The sequence below is a fragment of the Stomoxys calcitrans genome, chromosome 5 (assembly GCF_963082655.1).
Source record: "Stomoxys calcitrans chromosome 5, idStoCalc2.1, whole genome shotgun sequence".
In the NCBI taxonomy this organism is placed as follows: domain Eukaryota; kingdom Metazoa; phylum Arthropoda; class Insecta; order Diptera; family Muscidae; genus Stomoxys; species Stomoxys calcitrans.
In genome coordinates, this window is record NC_081556.1 from 89,255,301 (window position 1) to 89,273,148 (window position 17,848).

The following is a 17,848-nucleotide window of genomic DNA, read 5'->3' on the forward strand; positions in this document are numbered from 1 at the left end:
ATTACAAACGAACATTTACCCGGTGGTGGGGTTACACTTTTTGGAGAATCGAACAAAAAATTTCGATCTCAGTGCAACATGTCGAAAAAATGCTGCACTTTTTTTCACAATCGAAATCACCATAAGCCTCATATTGTCATGGTCAGTAATTAAGTCCTGTTTGGGGGTGTTTTGGAGAAGGGGTGGACCCCCAGTAACTTGGTCCCACATTTGGATATCAGACTCGTATTCTTCTCGCAAATACCTTTCATACCTTTCGGTAAATATGTCCGATTTAGGGTGTTTTGGGGGTTGGGGCGGTCCCCATAACACTTGGTTCAACAATTGGATATCAGATACGTTTTCTTATCCTAAATACCTTTCATTTGAGTCCCATACTGTCGGGATTGGTCTAAGTAAATATTTGGTAGGTTTTAGGGTGGGGCAATTTTTTATTTTTAGGGTACTATAAAAGAGCACACGAAATTTCGCTTAAATCGCACCGCCCATCACCGAGTTCTGGCGTTTCTGAAAAATAAGGTTAGGGGGGTCCGTATTTGGTAATTCGCCCCTTGATTGGCGCTAGTAAAGGATGGAGATGGGTTATTAATACATGTATCAATGTGAATATTCTGGTTATTTAAGATGTATGATGACTAACGGAACAAAAGTTCCTCGGTTTCCCCAATAATCATGCCACGCATACGGTCCTGCCCTTTCCAATATAACAGGCAGTATAGAATCGGACCAGAATGTTCCATAAGGTTTTTGGAGGGATAAGTAAGGTCAAATAATTAAGCTGCTATCACACGATATGTACGTTAAATTTGTTCTGTAACTTCTACTTTCAAAAGATTTTCCATCCATAATCGACATGTATTCTCATATGTATTGTATATTTCTATATACATGTGTCTACAAATATATTTTGGATGAAATAAGATTTCCATATAAAATACACTTTCTATCTGCAAAATTACTTTATTAAGAAAATTGAAAATAAAAACTTCATTAAGTGTGATTACACTGACACTGAGGCAAAAGGACCAATATTAGCTGCCTTCGCCATCATGGCTGGTATATTTGTTTGTTCATAATTGCCACTGAAATAGTGAGCATATGGGCCAGAAGCGAAAACACCGACATCATCGCCACCATGAGTTTCTGAATCCAGGGGAACAGTGGATAAATATTCAAATTTAGAGTTTTGCGTATCCTTGGTGGTAACAAGCTTGCGACCTCTATCACCATAGGTTGAATAAAAGCCAGGTCCATTAGCATAGGATAGAATGGTATAAGGCAGATTGTCATCAGCTACATCGGCAGCTAGTCCAGTGATGTCCTGATCACGGTACTGAAAAAGAAAAAAAAATGGTAAGTTGAAAATATTTAATGCATAATATGTAATAGACTTCACAGGTAAACTGAAAATTGTAGAAAATCGGCCCAAGCAGGAGATATCTGTTGGTTCATGAGCTAACATTGAAAGATCGGTTACCATGAGTAATATTAAATTCTAACGAATCTTGTGAGGATGGACTGTTGATGGAATCAGAAGGCGACGCTAACTTAACAGTGGTGGAAGTTCTGAATCCTGACTATGGTCCGGTTTCTAAAATAAATCGCCACCATTGTACGGCCGCTTCAGCGGCACTAAAGGTCCTCCTGATGGCAGGGGATTTGATGTGATTATTGTTCAGGAACCATGGGTGTGGGGGGAATGGTTCGTGGACTAAGAATTCTGGGATTTAAACTACTCAAGGGTGCGGGGAATGGGAGACACAGACCCTGTATTCTTGCAAAGAGTAGTTTTAATTTTTTTCTTCTTCCGTTGCTAAGCACTGAAGATTTAGTAGTAGCCAGCCTTGAAATAAATAAGTCTTCCTTATATATGGCACACGATTCAGTGATGCCGCCTTCAAACCTTAGGTGTGAGCTACTTATTGAATATATTATAAGTTGCAATCTGGCGATTTGTGGACCCCAGAGCTGGTAGGTCTAAGGAAGGGCTGCAGAAAACTCTTCAACAGAGCAAAAGCCACAAGATCACCACAAGATTGGGCCATCTATAAGGCTGAGCTAAGAAAATATAAGGGCGAACTGAGAAAGGCTCAGAACAAACCCTGGGTTGAATTCTGCAGCTCCGTGGAGGATACATCTGAAGCCTATAGGCTAAGGAAGATTTTGTCCTCGAGACCTATTAGGGGGGTGGGTATATTCAGAAGTCAAAGAATGTGTGGATTATGTCTAGTGAGGAAACACTAGAACTCCTCATTGATACACATTTCCCGGGAAATTCTCCAACGATCAACGTGGAGATTGTCACTGGTATGCTTTCGTCGGAGGTTAAATGTGTCTGAGCCGAAAATCCATTGGGCGATAAGAAGTTTCGACTCCTTTAAGTCGCCAGGCCTTCAAGATGTATCACCGGTTGAATTACAAGCTGTGTCTGATAGACTGGTTTCATGGCTTAGGGAAATATACTCTGATTGTATCAGCATGTCATATATACCTGTGGGATGGAGGGACACGAAGGTCATTTCCATTTCGAAAGCAGGAAAACCTTATCACAAGAAGGCGAAATATTTTGGCCCTATTAATCTGTCATCCTCATCTTGTGAGGATGAACTCCTGGTGGAATCAGAAGACGAGGCTAACACAACAGTGGTGAAAGTTCTGAATCCTGACTATGGATTCAGATCTTTCACCATTTTAAGGCCGCTTCGGCGGCACTTAAGGTCCTCCTGAAGGCAGGGGGATTTGAAGTGGTTCTTATCCAGGAACCAGGGGCTGAAGACTTCAGAGGTTAGTAGAAACATATCTTAAGGCAAAGATCCCTGGAAATCGCCTGTCGCGGCAGCAGCATGCATATAGTAAAGGCAAATCCACTGAAACAGCCCTTCACTACCTAGTTGGCTACATAGAGGGTTCTCTCGCTGTCAAGGAATGCAATGATAGCATTTCTTGACATTGAAGGTGCTTTCAATAATGTAAAGCCGACGTCAATCATGAAGGAGTTGGAGTTTCTAGGCATCAACTCTACCCTAAAATAGTTTCTTAATAACTTACTTGATAAAAGATGCACTACGCCAGGCTTGGGATCTGTGGATCTAAAAAGATGGGTCAGCAGAGGAACCCCTCAAGGAGATGTACTGTCTACTTTACTTTGCAACAGCGAAGTCGGCTACCGAAAGTCGTCTAGGTATAAATCCGTGCGAGACAGAAGTAGTTCTTTTCGACGGGAAACACAAGTTGCCTACATTCTCTCCTCTTCTTGGGAGGAGAGAATGTTCCATTTACAGAAAGCGCAAAAGATCTGGGTGTTTTGCTAGTCAGGAAATTGAAATTAAAATCCAACATTTTGGAAGGGGCATCTGCAAGAGAGCCATTGGCTAAGGTTGAGGGTTTAGACCCCGTGTCATGCATTGTGTATATACTGCAGTTGTCAGACCCATAATGCAATATGGTGTTGTGGTCTAGTGGACGGCGTTTTAAAAGTCCAACTACTGTTCAATAGTCAATCGGATCCAACGATAGGTTGTTTATGCATCACACCCGCTCTGAGGACGACACCATCTGATGCAATGAATTTAAAGCTACACCTAATGCCTTTGGACAAATCGCTGCGATCACCGCCGTGAGGTTAAGGAAGCTCTATCTTTGGTTGGTTGATAGTCAACCGGATCCAACAATAGGTTGTTTGTGCATCACATCCGCACTGAGGACGACACCATCTGATGGAATGAATTTAATGCTACACCCAATTCCTCTGGACAAATTGCTGCGACCACTGCCGTGAGGCTAAGGAAGCTCTCTCTTTGGTCATGTGGCGGCTACGGACACGGTGTTATCCTTGATACAATATGCGATGTTCCCAGGCAGTGTGGATTACACCCAACCTCAGCCGCTTTTTGATAAAAAGTACTGTACCTCTATTCCTTGTAGAATCGATTGAAACTCGATATCCCTGGTAATAGAAGTTGCATAGACTTCTATACGGATGGTTCTAAACTAGACGACCAGGGGGCTTTGGGGTGTACTCTTAAGATCTAAAACGGGTCATTTCGAAAAGGTTACCCGACAACTGCAGTGTGTATCAAGCGTAGATCCTTGCAATTATGGAAGTGGTGGAATGGATATGATTATTCAGACAGTCAGGCAGCTATTAAATCGCTGAAGAACGTATTTCTGAACACAAAAACCGTCCTCGACTGTCGCAGATCACTCAACGAGTTCAAAATTCATCTGTTCTGGGTGTCGGGCCACAGAGAAACATTCTGACGGACTGGTGGTTGAAGGAGTAATGACTTCTGCAGAAGCTGTGAGGACATCGAAGAAGAAGAAGTAACCGTGAAAAACAAAAATAGTAGGTCTGTTCGCTTACTTTTCAAGTAAAAATTTGAAGGAGAGTAAAAACAGCCTTTACTCTTTTTTTTTTTTTTGAGTGTCAGCTTTAAGTTCGGTATGCAACTTAAACGAAACTTTCCCAACCATAAACAAGTAAGAGCGTGCTAAGTTCGGCCGGGCCGAATCTTATATTCCCTCCACCATGGATCGCATTTGTCGAGTTCTATGCGCGGCATCTCTTTATGTCAAGGTATAGTCCGATTTGGACCATAAATGAATGCTGAACATTGTAGAAGCCATTGTGTAATATTTCAGTTCATTGGGATAAGAATTGCGCCTTGTGGGGGCTCAAAAAGCAAAATCGGGAGATCGGTTTATATGAAAGCTGTATCAAACTATTGATCGATTCAGACCATATTAGACACGTATGTTGAAGGTCATGAGAGAGCCGTTGTGCAAAATTTCTTTCAAATCGGATGAGAATTGCGCCCTCTAGAGGCTCAAGAAGTCAAAATCCCAGATCGATTTATATGGCATCTATATCAAAACATGGACCGATTTGGGCCATTTACAATCCCAACCGACCTACACTAATAAGAAGTATTTGTGCAAAATTTCAAGGGGCTAGCTTTACTCCTTCGGAATTTAGCGTGCTTTCGACAGACAGACGGACGGACATGGCTAGATCGTCTTAAAATGACATGAAGATCAATAATATATGTACTTTATGGGGTCTCAGACGCATATTTCGAGGTGTTACAAACAGAATGACGAAATTAGTATACCCCCATCCTATAGTGGAGGGTATACAAATGCATTGACATATCCTAAGCGAAATTTTCGCTTTGTGTTACAGGGTGACATTGCAAGCATTGGATATATTTTATTTTGGGTTTTAGTACAAGATAAAACCATGTTTACACTAGGGCCCAAATCTACTTGATTTGAGATAATCTCCAAATCCCGTTTATACTATGATTCAAATGATTTGCTTTGGTCAAGATACCAAAAAGTTGATCAAAAAAAAATTTGAATATTTTATGAAACAGGACTCCATGAGTGAAGCAATCAAATACATACTGTTGTAAATCACTGTTGTCACTGTTGTAAATTTCAACGACATCGGGTAATAAATGCACCTTTTATGCACTCGGAATCTTTAGTCGGTCTATGTGGCAGATGTATCCAAATATGGTTCGACCTAGGACAATGCACACTGGCAAATTTCAGCGAAATCGGTTGACAAAAGGTCTACTATATATTGCCCATCATATGGTGGAGGGTGTACAAGATGCCATACACCATAATCACAGTTTTACAAAATTTACATTATATACAACTAGGCCATTTCGTTATATAAATCGTTACGTTACAAAAAATTAGGCCATAGGTACTCTGGTACATCTTCTTGTATAAATAATAAATTCGCATATAGTATTTAAACTTATGACTTGAAATGAGAAGCCTTCAGATATTCTAATTCTAAAATCTTTTGGCAACTTACCGGATATCCATTGATGGTCATGGTATGCGAATGATCTGATGTCACCACAATTAATGTATCCTCTTCGGAGAACATCTCCCTTGCTACAGCCACAGCCTTGGCCATCTCTTCGGTGTCTTCCAGAGACTTGCGCGCCCTTGTATCATGGTGGGCCATATCAATGCGAGCACCCTCCACAAAAAGGAAGAAACCTTTGTCGTTCTTTTTCAAAACCTTTAGTGCAGCCTCTGTCATTTCGCTCAGCGAAGGGTTAGCCAATGCGATTCGGCTTCGCCTCAAATCGCCATGGTAAGGACAATGCGAAGAACTGAAGAGACCCAACAGATATTCGGTTTCATCGAGATCAACTAAACTCAGGCCCTTACGAGACCATACATAGGAAGCATTGACATTTAATTTTTGTTTCGATTGGATCCATTCGTTGATCAAGTTACGGCCATCAAGACGGCGACCAGCAAAGCCTTCTTCATCATTGACCGTGGTATTGCGGAAATTGCGTCGGCCACCGCCCATAATCACCTTAAAATTGCTACCCACCTCGGACTCCATTAATTGACGACCAATATCCTTGTTTTCTATGGAACTGCAACCGGCCGCTTCGATTTCGGCATCATTTTCCCAGCCACGTTGGGCAATGTGGGCATATAGGCCAGCTGGCGAAGCATGGGTAACACGAGAGGTTGTAACGAAGCCAGTATTTTTACCAGCGTCCTGAGCCCACTTGGCGATGCTATCAACCCAGTGTTCTGGATTTTGACCCGCTTTACAGTCATAACGTGGAACATTGGCGTTTACTCCAATGGTGCCATAGTTGCCTTTAACACCACCCAAATAGGCGGTGGCTGTGCATGCTGAATCGGCTACTTGACGATTAACGCAATACGTTTTGGACAAGCCGAAATAGGGGAATTTTTCAAAGTACACTTGTTCGGAACTATCACCCATTAAATTGCGTGTTGCGGTGACAGTGTGCACGGACATACCATCTCCTAAAAACATGATAATATTTTTGGCCGTCTTGGTGTTGAGCTTCTGGTGTTCTTCAAGTTTTTGAGCCAAAATATTCTGGGCCTTGTTAATCCAGAATTCGGTTTCACGTTCTTCCTCATTTTTAAGGGCATGGGGTGTAGCAGAACGTGATCTTGCGTGGTCTGAAAGAATGTGATAAGCAAAACATTAACATGAGTTTAATTAGGTTCAAAAACATGAATAAACTTTTCGCCAATTCATTGAAGACCAGAGAACAGCAAGCGGTGTAACCGCAATTGATGAGGTGTTATGCTCAAAACACTGGTATGAGTAGCGAAGAGTTGCTTAAACTTCTAATAATATTCTAGAGAGTAATTTTTATACCCTCCACCATAGGATGGCGGTACACTAATTTCGTCATTCTGCAACAGCTCGAAATATGCGCCTGAGACCCCATAAAGTACATATATTCTTGATCTTCATGTCATTTTAAGTAGATTTAACCATGTCCGTCCGTTTGTCCGTCCGTCTGTCTGTCAAAAGCACGATTACTTTCGAAGGAGTAGAGCTAGGCGCTTGCAATTTTGTATAAATACTTTATATTAGTGTAGGTCGATTGGGATTGTAAGTGAGCCAAATCGGTACATGTTTTGATTTAGTTGCCATATAAACCGATCTTGGGTCTTGACTTCTTAAGCATTTAGAGGGTGTTGGTATCATTTCCAACAACTGTGCTTCAAATGGGTCCATGTTTTGATATAGCTGCCATATAAACCGATCTTGGGTCTTGACTTCTTGAGGCCCTAGAGTGCGCAATTCTTATCCGATTTGACTGAAATTTTGCACGTGGTGTTTTGGTATCGCTTCCAACAACTGTGCTTAGTATGGCGCAATCGGTACATAACCTTACATAGTTGCCATATAAACCGATCTTGAATCTTGACATCTTCAGCTTTTAGGAGGTACAATTACTTGTTTAGCTATTATCTTTTTAGCAACACTGGTTTAAACAGCTCACGCAGGTTTCGTGTTTTGTTTCACTGTCAAACATCATTAGCTTGGTCTATAATTTTACCATGAATCGTCTTACAAATGAACAACGTTTGCAAATAATTGAATTTTATTATCAATATGCGTGCTCCTATAAGAAAGTTCATTGCGCGCTTCTTCCATTGAGCGACGATGCTCATTTTTGGCTCAATGCCAGAAACATTGCAAGAGCTACCAATTCATCCAGAAAAAGTCACGGTTTGGTGCGGTTTATGGGCTGGTGGCATCATTGGACCGTACTTCTTCAAAGATGATGCGAATCGTAACGTAACTGTGAATGGTGAGTGCTACCGTAAGATGATATCCAACTTTTTTCTGCCCAAAATGCAAGAGCTTGACTTGCATGACAATCACAGTCAACATTTGCATGAAATAATCTTGTTGTTGTGTTTCGGTGTTCAGAGTGAATGTAAGATGGAAATGGAAATACCGCATCAACACTACACATTGACTCGAATCAAAATTGCGGCATTGCTTTTGCACCGACGAGAAAGCCCATTTATTTTAACAAACGTACAAAACAAAAAAATTGCGGCTTGTAAGTGCTCAAGAAGTCAAATCGGGAGATCGGTTTATATTGGAGCTATATCAGGTTATAGACCGACTCGGACCGTATTTGACACTGTTGTTGGAAGTCATACCAAAACACTACGTACTCAATTTTAGCCAATTTCAGCAAAATCGGACAAAAATTGCGGCTTGTAAGGCTTTAAGAAGTCAAATTGGGAGATCGGTTTATATGGGAGCTATATCAGGTTATAGACCGATTTGAACTGTACAGTTGTTGAAAGTCATCAAAACACTACATACTCAATTTCAGCCAAATTGGACAAAAAATGCGGCTTCCAGGGGCTCAAGAAGTCAAATCGGGAGCTATATCTAAATATGAACCGATATGGCCCATTTGCAATCTTCAGCGACCTACATCAACATTAAGCATCTAAGCAAAATTTCAAGTGGTTAGCTTTACGCGTCTATATGGCAGATATATCTAAATATGCTCCGTTTTGGGCCATATTCGGATCGGATGTCGGGAGGGTTAATACAACTCAATATTCCAAAATTCATCCAAATCGGATAATAAATGAGTCGTTTATTAAGCTAAAGCCCTAAACCGGCTGATCGAGCTATATGGCAACTATATCTAAATATTGTCCGATCGGGACCATATTTGGGTGGATATCGGGAGTCTTAAAGCAGCTCACTGTTTCAAATTTCAGCGTAATTGGATAATAAATGAATATTCTATGCTCTTTACATCCTAAAGCTGAAGATCGGTCTATATGATTTTCGGGACAGATGTCGGGAGTCTTGATACAACTTCCTATTCCAAACTTCAACTAAATCGGGTAATAAATGGTCATATTATAGGTCTAAGACCCAAAATCAGCAGATCTGCCTATATGGCGGCGGACCCTCCCCCTTACCCCAATTTTCCGAAACGCCAGATCTCGGAGGTGGGCGCAAAGATTTAAGCGAAATTTTGTATGCCAGCTATGGTACCCCAAAAACACGAAATTGGTATACAATTTTGGGTTCAACTAACCTGCGGGGACGCCCCATCCCAAAACCCACCCGACCGTACATGTTTACCGATTATAACAATATGGATTTGATATCCATATTGTTATATAATATAAATGTTATTTAAGAGTAGAGTACGAACTTGGCATAAAAATGACACCCATAGTGTCAAGGGTTCCCCCAACCCCAAAAACACCACCCAACAGGACACTTACCGCTTTGGGCAATATGGGTATCAAATGAAAGGTATTTAAAAGTAGAGTACAAATCTAACATACAAATTAATTACTTGGTGTCCAAGGGGCCTCCCCACCCCCCAAAACCTCCCAGCAGCGGGGGAGACTTTAAATCGAGAGATCGGTCTATATGGCAGCTGTATCCAAATCTGCACCGATCTGGTCCAAGTTGAAAATGGATGTAGAAGGGCCCAACACAACTCAATGTCCCAAACTTTTGCAAACTCGGACAATAAATGTGGCTTTTATGGCCCTAAGACCTTATATAGCCTTGATATAGCCCCCATATAGAACGATCCACCGATTGATCGATCTATATTGGGGCTATATCAAGATATAGTTCATTTTCGAACTTAAAAGAAAAAAAAAAAGAGTCTGTGCAAAGTTTCAGCTCAATATCTCTATTTTGAAAGACTATAGCGTGATTTCAACAGACGGACGGACATGGCTAGATCGTCTTATATTTTTATGACGATTAATAATATATGTAGTTTCTAGGGTCCGAAATGCATATTTCGACGTGTTGCCAGCGGAATGACAAAATTAATATACCTTCATCCTTTGGTTCTGGATATAAAAAGGAATTAAAAATATTAGATGAAGGACTATCAGGATAGTATAGAATAGCAATAAAAGGTCTTTGGTAAGAGAGTACACTTTTTACCCTCAAATTGGGATAGGCACAGGAGAACCTACGGATCTTTAAAAATGTACTATACGAAGTGATAGCTGATAGTATACCAAGTGGTAGTGGTAGAATATGCCGACTATAGCAATATGTAGCTCAAATGTGATTTTGGGAGTATAGTATGAATCTGATATCCACTTTCGGGGTAAAGGGTTTGGCTACTTCAACCCACCAACAAAACCAATAGCATGAAGTAGACCTAACATCCAAATTTTAATGGGCGAACCCTCCTCTTAGCCCTTTTTTAAAAACGCCAGATCTCGAAAATGGGTGGTGCGATTTACGCGAAATTTAGTTCTTTATAATAACTCAAACACAGAAATTTGGTAGACTTATCTAAGGTGGGATGTCTAGGGCTACCGCCCCATCTCCAAAGCCCGACCAATGGAAATTTAACCCAATGATTACAATATGGGACTTAAATGAAAGGTATTTGTGACTAGAGCACGAATCTCACCCCCCAAAAGCCATACCGGATATATTTACCAACTATAGCAATATAAGGCTCGAATTAAAGGTATTTGGGAGTAGAGCACCAATATGATATCCACATTGGTGCAAAATATCTGATAGGCCAGCACCCCCAAATAGGACTTTTTTTTCCGTGACCGTGCCAGTATAGGGCTCAGATAAAATAAGAGAGTGAAAGAAGGCGCAGCAGAGCGGGCCCCGTCCAGCTAGTCCTGTATATAAGAGCGTTGAGCTTACATCCTTATATAACTCCAATCCTTATATAACTCCAATCCTTACATAACTCCAACGTGACTTTGAACTGTTGATTGCACACACGAGGTAAATAGTTGGCAATATTTGCAGAGGTTAGCGTTATGTGTCACTTCCTTTCATATAATTTGGTTTGCATAATTTATCCCGAATAATCGGAATGTGTTTTTTTGAACAAGATAATCATGTTTTTTTAATCAATTTGTATCCGTATTTAATATCACCTTTTGGACATACTAACCATGGTCCTTGCCCAAAGCGGCAGAGGCCACCAAAAGTATCACAGCCACAAAAGAAAAATAGCGAACAATCATTTCCGATTTCCTTTCCGATTTCCGTAACAATTTTCTTTTTTTCAAACTCAATTCTATGTCACTCGCCAATTAAAACTGCGTTATGGGCCGGCAATCGAATAGCACTAAACCCCATGATTTGGCCGAGTTCTTGGACTCCTTGCGTCTCATAGGGAATAACCATTAAAAGCGTCATTCGTAATATTTGATCGTTATGGACTAATCTTATCGTGTCCAAAGTTCAGCCACCAGAGTCTTAATCGATGGTTGTAAATTCTCGACCACCCCATAAAATGTTTCTTATTTACAGTCCTATAAATTTATGTGCATTATTGATTTTGGACTTTTTTTTAGCTGCGAAAGTTTTGCCTAATCGATTAATTTATACGCTTAATTTTCTTCAAACTGTTTATGAGCTTCGATTTGATTTTAGATGATAAACAGAGAATCAATTATTGTTTTTTTCGGTGAATGGGAAGCCCTGATATTGCTTCTTGAAGGCTACATAAAATTGTTGTTAATAATTTGAAACTATTTATATGACCTTCACCATAGGATGGGGTATACTAATTTCGTTATTTTGTTTGTATCACCTCGATATATTCATCTAAGACCCCATTAAGTAAATATATTCTTGATTGTCATGACGTTTTAAGTCGACCTAGCCATGTCCGTTCGTCTGTCAGTCGAAATTTTGAAATTTTTCACAAATACCTCCTATCAGTGTAGATCAGTTAGGATTGTAAATGGGCCATATCAGACCATGTTTTGATATGGCCGTCATATAAACCGATCTGGGATCTTAACTTCATGAGCCTCTACAGAGTGTAATTCTAATTCGATTTGGCTGAAATGTTGCGTAAGGTGTTGTGCTTGTATAGTCTAAATAGGTCCATAACCTGGTATAGCTCCCATATAAACCGATCTCCCGATCTTACTTCTTAAGCCTCTAGAAGGCGCAATTCCTATCCGTTTTGGCTGAATTTTGAATTTTGCACAACGACTTCTCTCATGACGTTTAACATACGTGTCAAATATGTTTTGAATCTGCTGCAGCTCCCATATAAACCGATCTTTCGATTTTACTTCTTGAGCCACTAAAGGGCGCAATTCTTATCCATATTGGCTGAAGAATATGACTTCTGTTATGGTCTCCAATATTCAATTCAACTTCGTATAGCTCGAATAGCATAGTAATTTTATATCCATTGTTTGCGCAAAAAGAGATGCCGTGTGAAGAACTCGATAAATACGATCCATAGTGGAGGGTATATACGATTTGGCTCGGCCGAACTTAGCACGCTTTCACTTTTTATACCCACCACCTTAGGATGGGGGTATACTAATCTAGTCATTCCAATTGTAACGCCTCGAAATATTCGTCCAAGACCCCATAAAGTTCACATATTCCTGATAGTATCGACGTTCTGAGTTGATCTGGCCATGTCCGCCCGTTTGTCCGTCTGTCGAAATCCCGATACCGATCGAACGCGTTAAGCCAACCGCTTGCACAGATACTTAATATTGTTGTAGGTCATTGAGGATTACAAATTGCCTATATCGGTTCAGATTAAGATATAGTTCCCATATAAATCGATCTCCCGATTTGACTTCTTGAGTCCCTGGAAGACGCAATTTTTGTTCGATTTGGTAGAAATTGAGCATATAGTGTTCTGTTAAGACTTACATTAACTATGCCAAGTACGGTCCAAATCGGTCTATAACCTGATATAACTCCTATAAAAACCGATATCCCGATTTGACTTCTTGAGTCCTTAAAAGCCGGAATTTTTATCCGATTTGGATGAAATTTTGCAAGTAGTGTTCTGTTATGACTTCCAAGAACTGTGTCTGGTACAGTTCAAACCGGACTATAACCTGATATAGCTCTCATGTAAGCCGGTCTCTCGATCATCCTTGTTCGATTCCTAGAAGCTTTAATGTGTGCTGGCTTAACAGACGTTTGGTACGTAGAATAAATTGTGCCTTTCAACTAAATTTATTTGCATGGTGGTGGGTTCCCAAGATTCGGCCCGGCCGAAGTTATCACTTTTATACCCACCACCATAGGATGGGGGAATACCAATCTAGTCATTCCGTTTGTAACACCTCGAAATATCGATCTAGGAACCCATAAAGTATATATATTTTTGATCGTCTCGACATCCTGAGTCCATCTAGCCATGTCCGTCTGTCGAAATCACGATAGCGGTCGAAGGCGTAAAGCTAGCCACTTGAAATTTTGCACAGATACTTGTTATTGATGTAGGTCGTTGAGGATTGCAAATGGGCCATATCGGTTCAGATTTAAATATAGCTCCCATATAAACCGATCTCCCGATTTGACTTCTTGAATCCCTGGAAACCGCAATTTTTTCCGATTTAATTGAATATGCAATTATTTTAATTGGAATGTTTTTCAATTACTTTTTAAAAACCGGTGATTGATATTATAATTTTTATGATTAAAGCTGTTTATTAAAAAATTAATAGGATCAATTAATTTTGTGATTAAAACCGATTATTATTTTTTCTGTGTCTCCAACATTTAATTCAATTATGGACCAATTCATGGACAACTTCATACAGTTCCAATAACATAGCATTTCTTATTCATTATCCTTTGTTTGGCTAAAAGAGATACCGGGCAAAGAACTCGACAAATGCGATCCATGGTGGAACGTATATAAGATTCGGCCCGACATCTGTTCAATAGAAAAGTAGCTTGTCGTCCCCCGTCTTAAAAAGGTCTTCTGATAAACCATCGGCTCCTGCTGCCTTGTTGTTATTTAGTCGGATTACTACAACGCAAACCTTATTCTGGCAAGGAGTCATACATTTATCACGTTTTGTTGCTGTACTGGTCGCCACCACTATCGGATACTAACAGCTGGTAAAAATTTGTATTCCCTCCTCCATAGGATAGGGGTATACTCATACTATATATACGAGGGTGGCCTTTAATATTTGGGGCTTGGACAACCCTTGTGTTGCAATCTGACAACTGACAGCTCTAAAGCTTGAAATTTTTGAAGTTATACGTACTCAGAACATTTTTACATACGAGAGCTATTTTTGTTGTTTAAAGTAACTTAAAAGATCCATCTCGCCCAAAAAATAAAATTTAATCGTGAACATTTTCGTGCGATTTTTTTTTTAATTTTCGACATGGATTAATTTAACAATGGTGCATCGATTATATTAATTAAGTTTTTTGGCGATGAAGCTCCATCAGGACCAGTGTTTATTGATGGTATCCTGAATTCAACCAAGGTCGTAATTAACTCCAAGACGAATTTCGTGAAGGTGGTCCAAAGTTAGTTTTTGTTCCAAAAACCATTGATGCTGTGCGCCAACTGATATTGCAAGATCGTCATGTGACCTATCCTAAGATTGAGACAACCTTAGGCATTAGTGGGACCAGCATACATTCAACATTGCATTTGACCGTCAAAAAATTTTTTCGCGTTGGATCCCACACAATTTGTCAATCGCTCAAAAAAAGGCTCGTGTCGATTGGTCGAAAGAATTCTGCAAAAATACGATCACGGTGCTTCGAAACACGTCTATGACATCGTGACAGGTGATGAATCGTGGATTTACGCGTATGAGGCCGAAAGTAAACTGCAGTCGACTGTATGGGTTTTTCAAGACAACTGCATTTTTGAGCATTCAAAACATCGATTTGATATGTCATCCGCCGTATAGTCCTGACTTGGCACCGTACGTATAAAATATTCCCGTACGTAAAAAATAAAATGAGAGGTATACGTTTTTCGACACATAAAAAAGCGGTTTATGCGTTCAGAATGCATCTTTTGAAAATACCTCAATCAGAGTGGAAAAGTGCTTCGACAATTGGCCCAAACGCATGCAAATGTGTCTCTAATCCCGAAATATGAAAGACAACCCTCGTATAATTTTGATCGTGTTTACATTCCAAATCGATTTAGCCATGTCTGTCCGTCCTTCTGTCTGTCGAAAGCACGCTAAATTTCTTGTTGTTTGGTCCTAATGTTGCACATTTTTCTCCATCGCGGTCCACCAAAGTACTGAGGCGTAATTAAGTATCGGTCTTATCACGCTTCTGTAGAGCCAGAGGACTATCCTCGGATGTAAGCCTCATTTCAAGCCTTCTCTGTACGCTCCTGAATGTGACACTTCCAATTCAGTTTTCAGTCCAAGATCACACCTAAATATTTGACCTTGTCAGATATCAAAATTGTTCTATTAGGGAAACGTGGTGCGTCAAACTGGCACACATTCGTCTTCCTCGTAAACTGGCAGATTTCAGTCTTCTCTGGATTAACATTGAGATCCCTAGGTCTAGTACAATCGTGTGCCATCTGCAAGACCCTTTCGGTCCTTCTGCATAGCTGGTTCGAATGCTTACCCCTAAGAAGTATTATAACATCGTTTGCGTAGCAGGTGACCCATTGTAGTGGCGATCAAATGCCCCCCAGTGGCGTGCCCTGTGCCACTTTCTCCCTTTTCACCTGTTCCTTAGCATATGGTTTATCCAGTCTCTTAGGACTCGATCCACCCGGTAAAGGTCTAAGGATTGGATTAATGTGTCGGTCCGCACATTGTTAAACGCCCCCTCGATGTCAATGCAAACCGCCAAAGTGTACGTCTTGTCATCGAAGGATTCTTCTATTTTATGCACAACCTCGTTCAGGGCAGTCTCCACCGACCTTCCCTTCACATAGGCATGCTGTTTGTATTTAAGCAGTTCGCTGGATGTCCTACTCTTTATCATGGTATCCATAATGCGTTCCATGGATTTGGTTTCGCATATCTTGCTTGTCGGGCTTGGGTATAAATACCACCCTTGCCTCATACCAGGCATTCGGAGTATAAGCAAATTCTAGGTACGCTGTGAAAATAAAGGATAGATGAGGCGCCAGATAGTCGGCCTGCATTTTCAGTAATGCCGGAAATATTCCATCATTCGTCCGGGTGACTTAAATGTCTTGAAGCCTCAAGACTTCCTTGATCCCGTTATGATAAGCCTTTAACCAATCTTATTATTCCAAGATTCCGGTGTCTCAGTGAGTCCCGTCGTATCCTGTGAAAAAATGCGTTTTCATCAAAAGCCTGAACATGTCCTCCATTGTCTTTGCTCTCATTCCCACGTCGTCTACTAACGTTTTAGCCTGCCTGAAATATGCAGCAATGTATAAACTGCTAAATCCACCTGCTTAATAATTAGGACCACCCTTCTGTAATGTCCCATATGTGATGGCTAAGGATGAATTTATTATCGGCGTGTGTGTGTGTGGATGCACTCCTGTCCCATATATTGATGGACGAAAGACGGATATTAAACAACTATCGAAACAAGCAACATCCGCATCAATGATTTTTAATTAAAGTTGACAAATTGCAATGATGATGTTGCCATGTTAATGTGTCTAGCTAGATAAATGGAAACTATTTGAAAGTGAATCAGGAGGAAACCTCCCCTTTGCGAAACTAAAAGCTTTAATCCCAAATTGCATTTAAAAAATAGAACGTTGTGCAATTTTTTCTGTCCAGTCAGCCTTTTGGCATTTTGTTGTGACTAGAATTTGAATTTAAATATAGGGGAAATAAAGGTGCTATCAGACGATATGTATTTGTCATATGACAAGTTAAACTTAGCATATGTTAAAGTTGTACGCATCGTATGATACAAATGAAACATTGTGTGTGGAAAACAGATGGTGGAATAAATGCCATAATTTCTCTAATATTCATAAGAAAGTCCAGTCCAAAGTCAGATGCATGTCGTTTAATAGCACCTTAAGTAAATATAAAAGACCGGAGGAACCGTTCCTACCCTTCACTAATACCCTAGAAAAACGAGTCTACCTTCTACTATGAAGTAATTACGTGAGCTTACTAAATGGACAATTGTTTATCTAAATTTGATGAGATTTCACACTTAGGTTAGATTGAAAAGAGGGAATGGATTCTAATCCGCCCATGACACTAAGGACATAAACTAACCCAGCAATCGGCTAGTGCACTAAAAACATTGAATAGTAGGTTAGGTTAGGTTGAGAAGAGGGTGCAGATATTAATCCGCTCCATGCCACTATGGACATACACCTAAGTCAGTAATCGGCTTGCTGTGCGGTCTAAAAATTATTAAGTAACCTCTAAAAAGAAAATTTTAAGTTAGGAATTCCGTGCTTCTTACAAAATCCTTAATTGTTTTCAATACCATTCCCCTAAATTGGTTCATGTCTGGTATTGTGTCTCCACCTAAGTGCCAGCATCTGTTAGACGCGAAAGCCGGGCATTGACAAAGGAAATGTTCCAACGTCTCATCATTTTCCCCGCATGCCCCACACATGATATCATTTGCCGCACCGATTTTACATAAATGAGCGCCCATGATATCATTTGCCGCACCGATTTTACATAAGTGAGCTCGTAGTCGTATGTGTCCCGTTATGATACCAATAGCCATACTGACCTCCTTCTTACTTCCTTTCAGTAATAGCCTCGTCTTCTCGCGATCTGGAACCCCTTATAGGATTTTCGCTGT

General features: G+C 40.4%; 2 protein-coding genes across 2 annotated transcripts in view; one reads left to right on the forward strand and one right to left on the reverse strand.

Annotated features, from left to right (window-relative positions):
* The window catches only part of LOC106088019 (uncharacterized), a 213,908-nt gene that overhangs the window by 16,351 nt on the left and 179,709 nt on the right, over window positions 1-17,848 (forward strand). The gene's annotated exons all lie outside the window — the stretch shown is intronic.
* On the reverse strand, window positions 941-11,371 carry LOC106088018 (membrane-bound alkaline phosphatase). The gene is made up of 3 exons (XM_013253297.2): window positions 11,262-11,371; window positions 5,831-6,981; window positions 941-1,333 (listed from the first exon to the last, which is right to left on the reverse strand). The coding sequence occupies exons 1-3, from the start codon at window positions 11,332-11,334 to the stop codon at window positions 1,001-1,003; spliced, it is 1,557 nt and encodes a 518-aa protein (XP_013108751.1). The 5' UTR covers window positions 11,335-11,371; the 3' UTR covers window positions 941-1,000.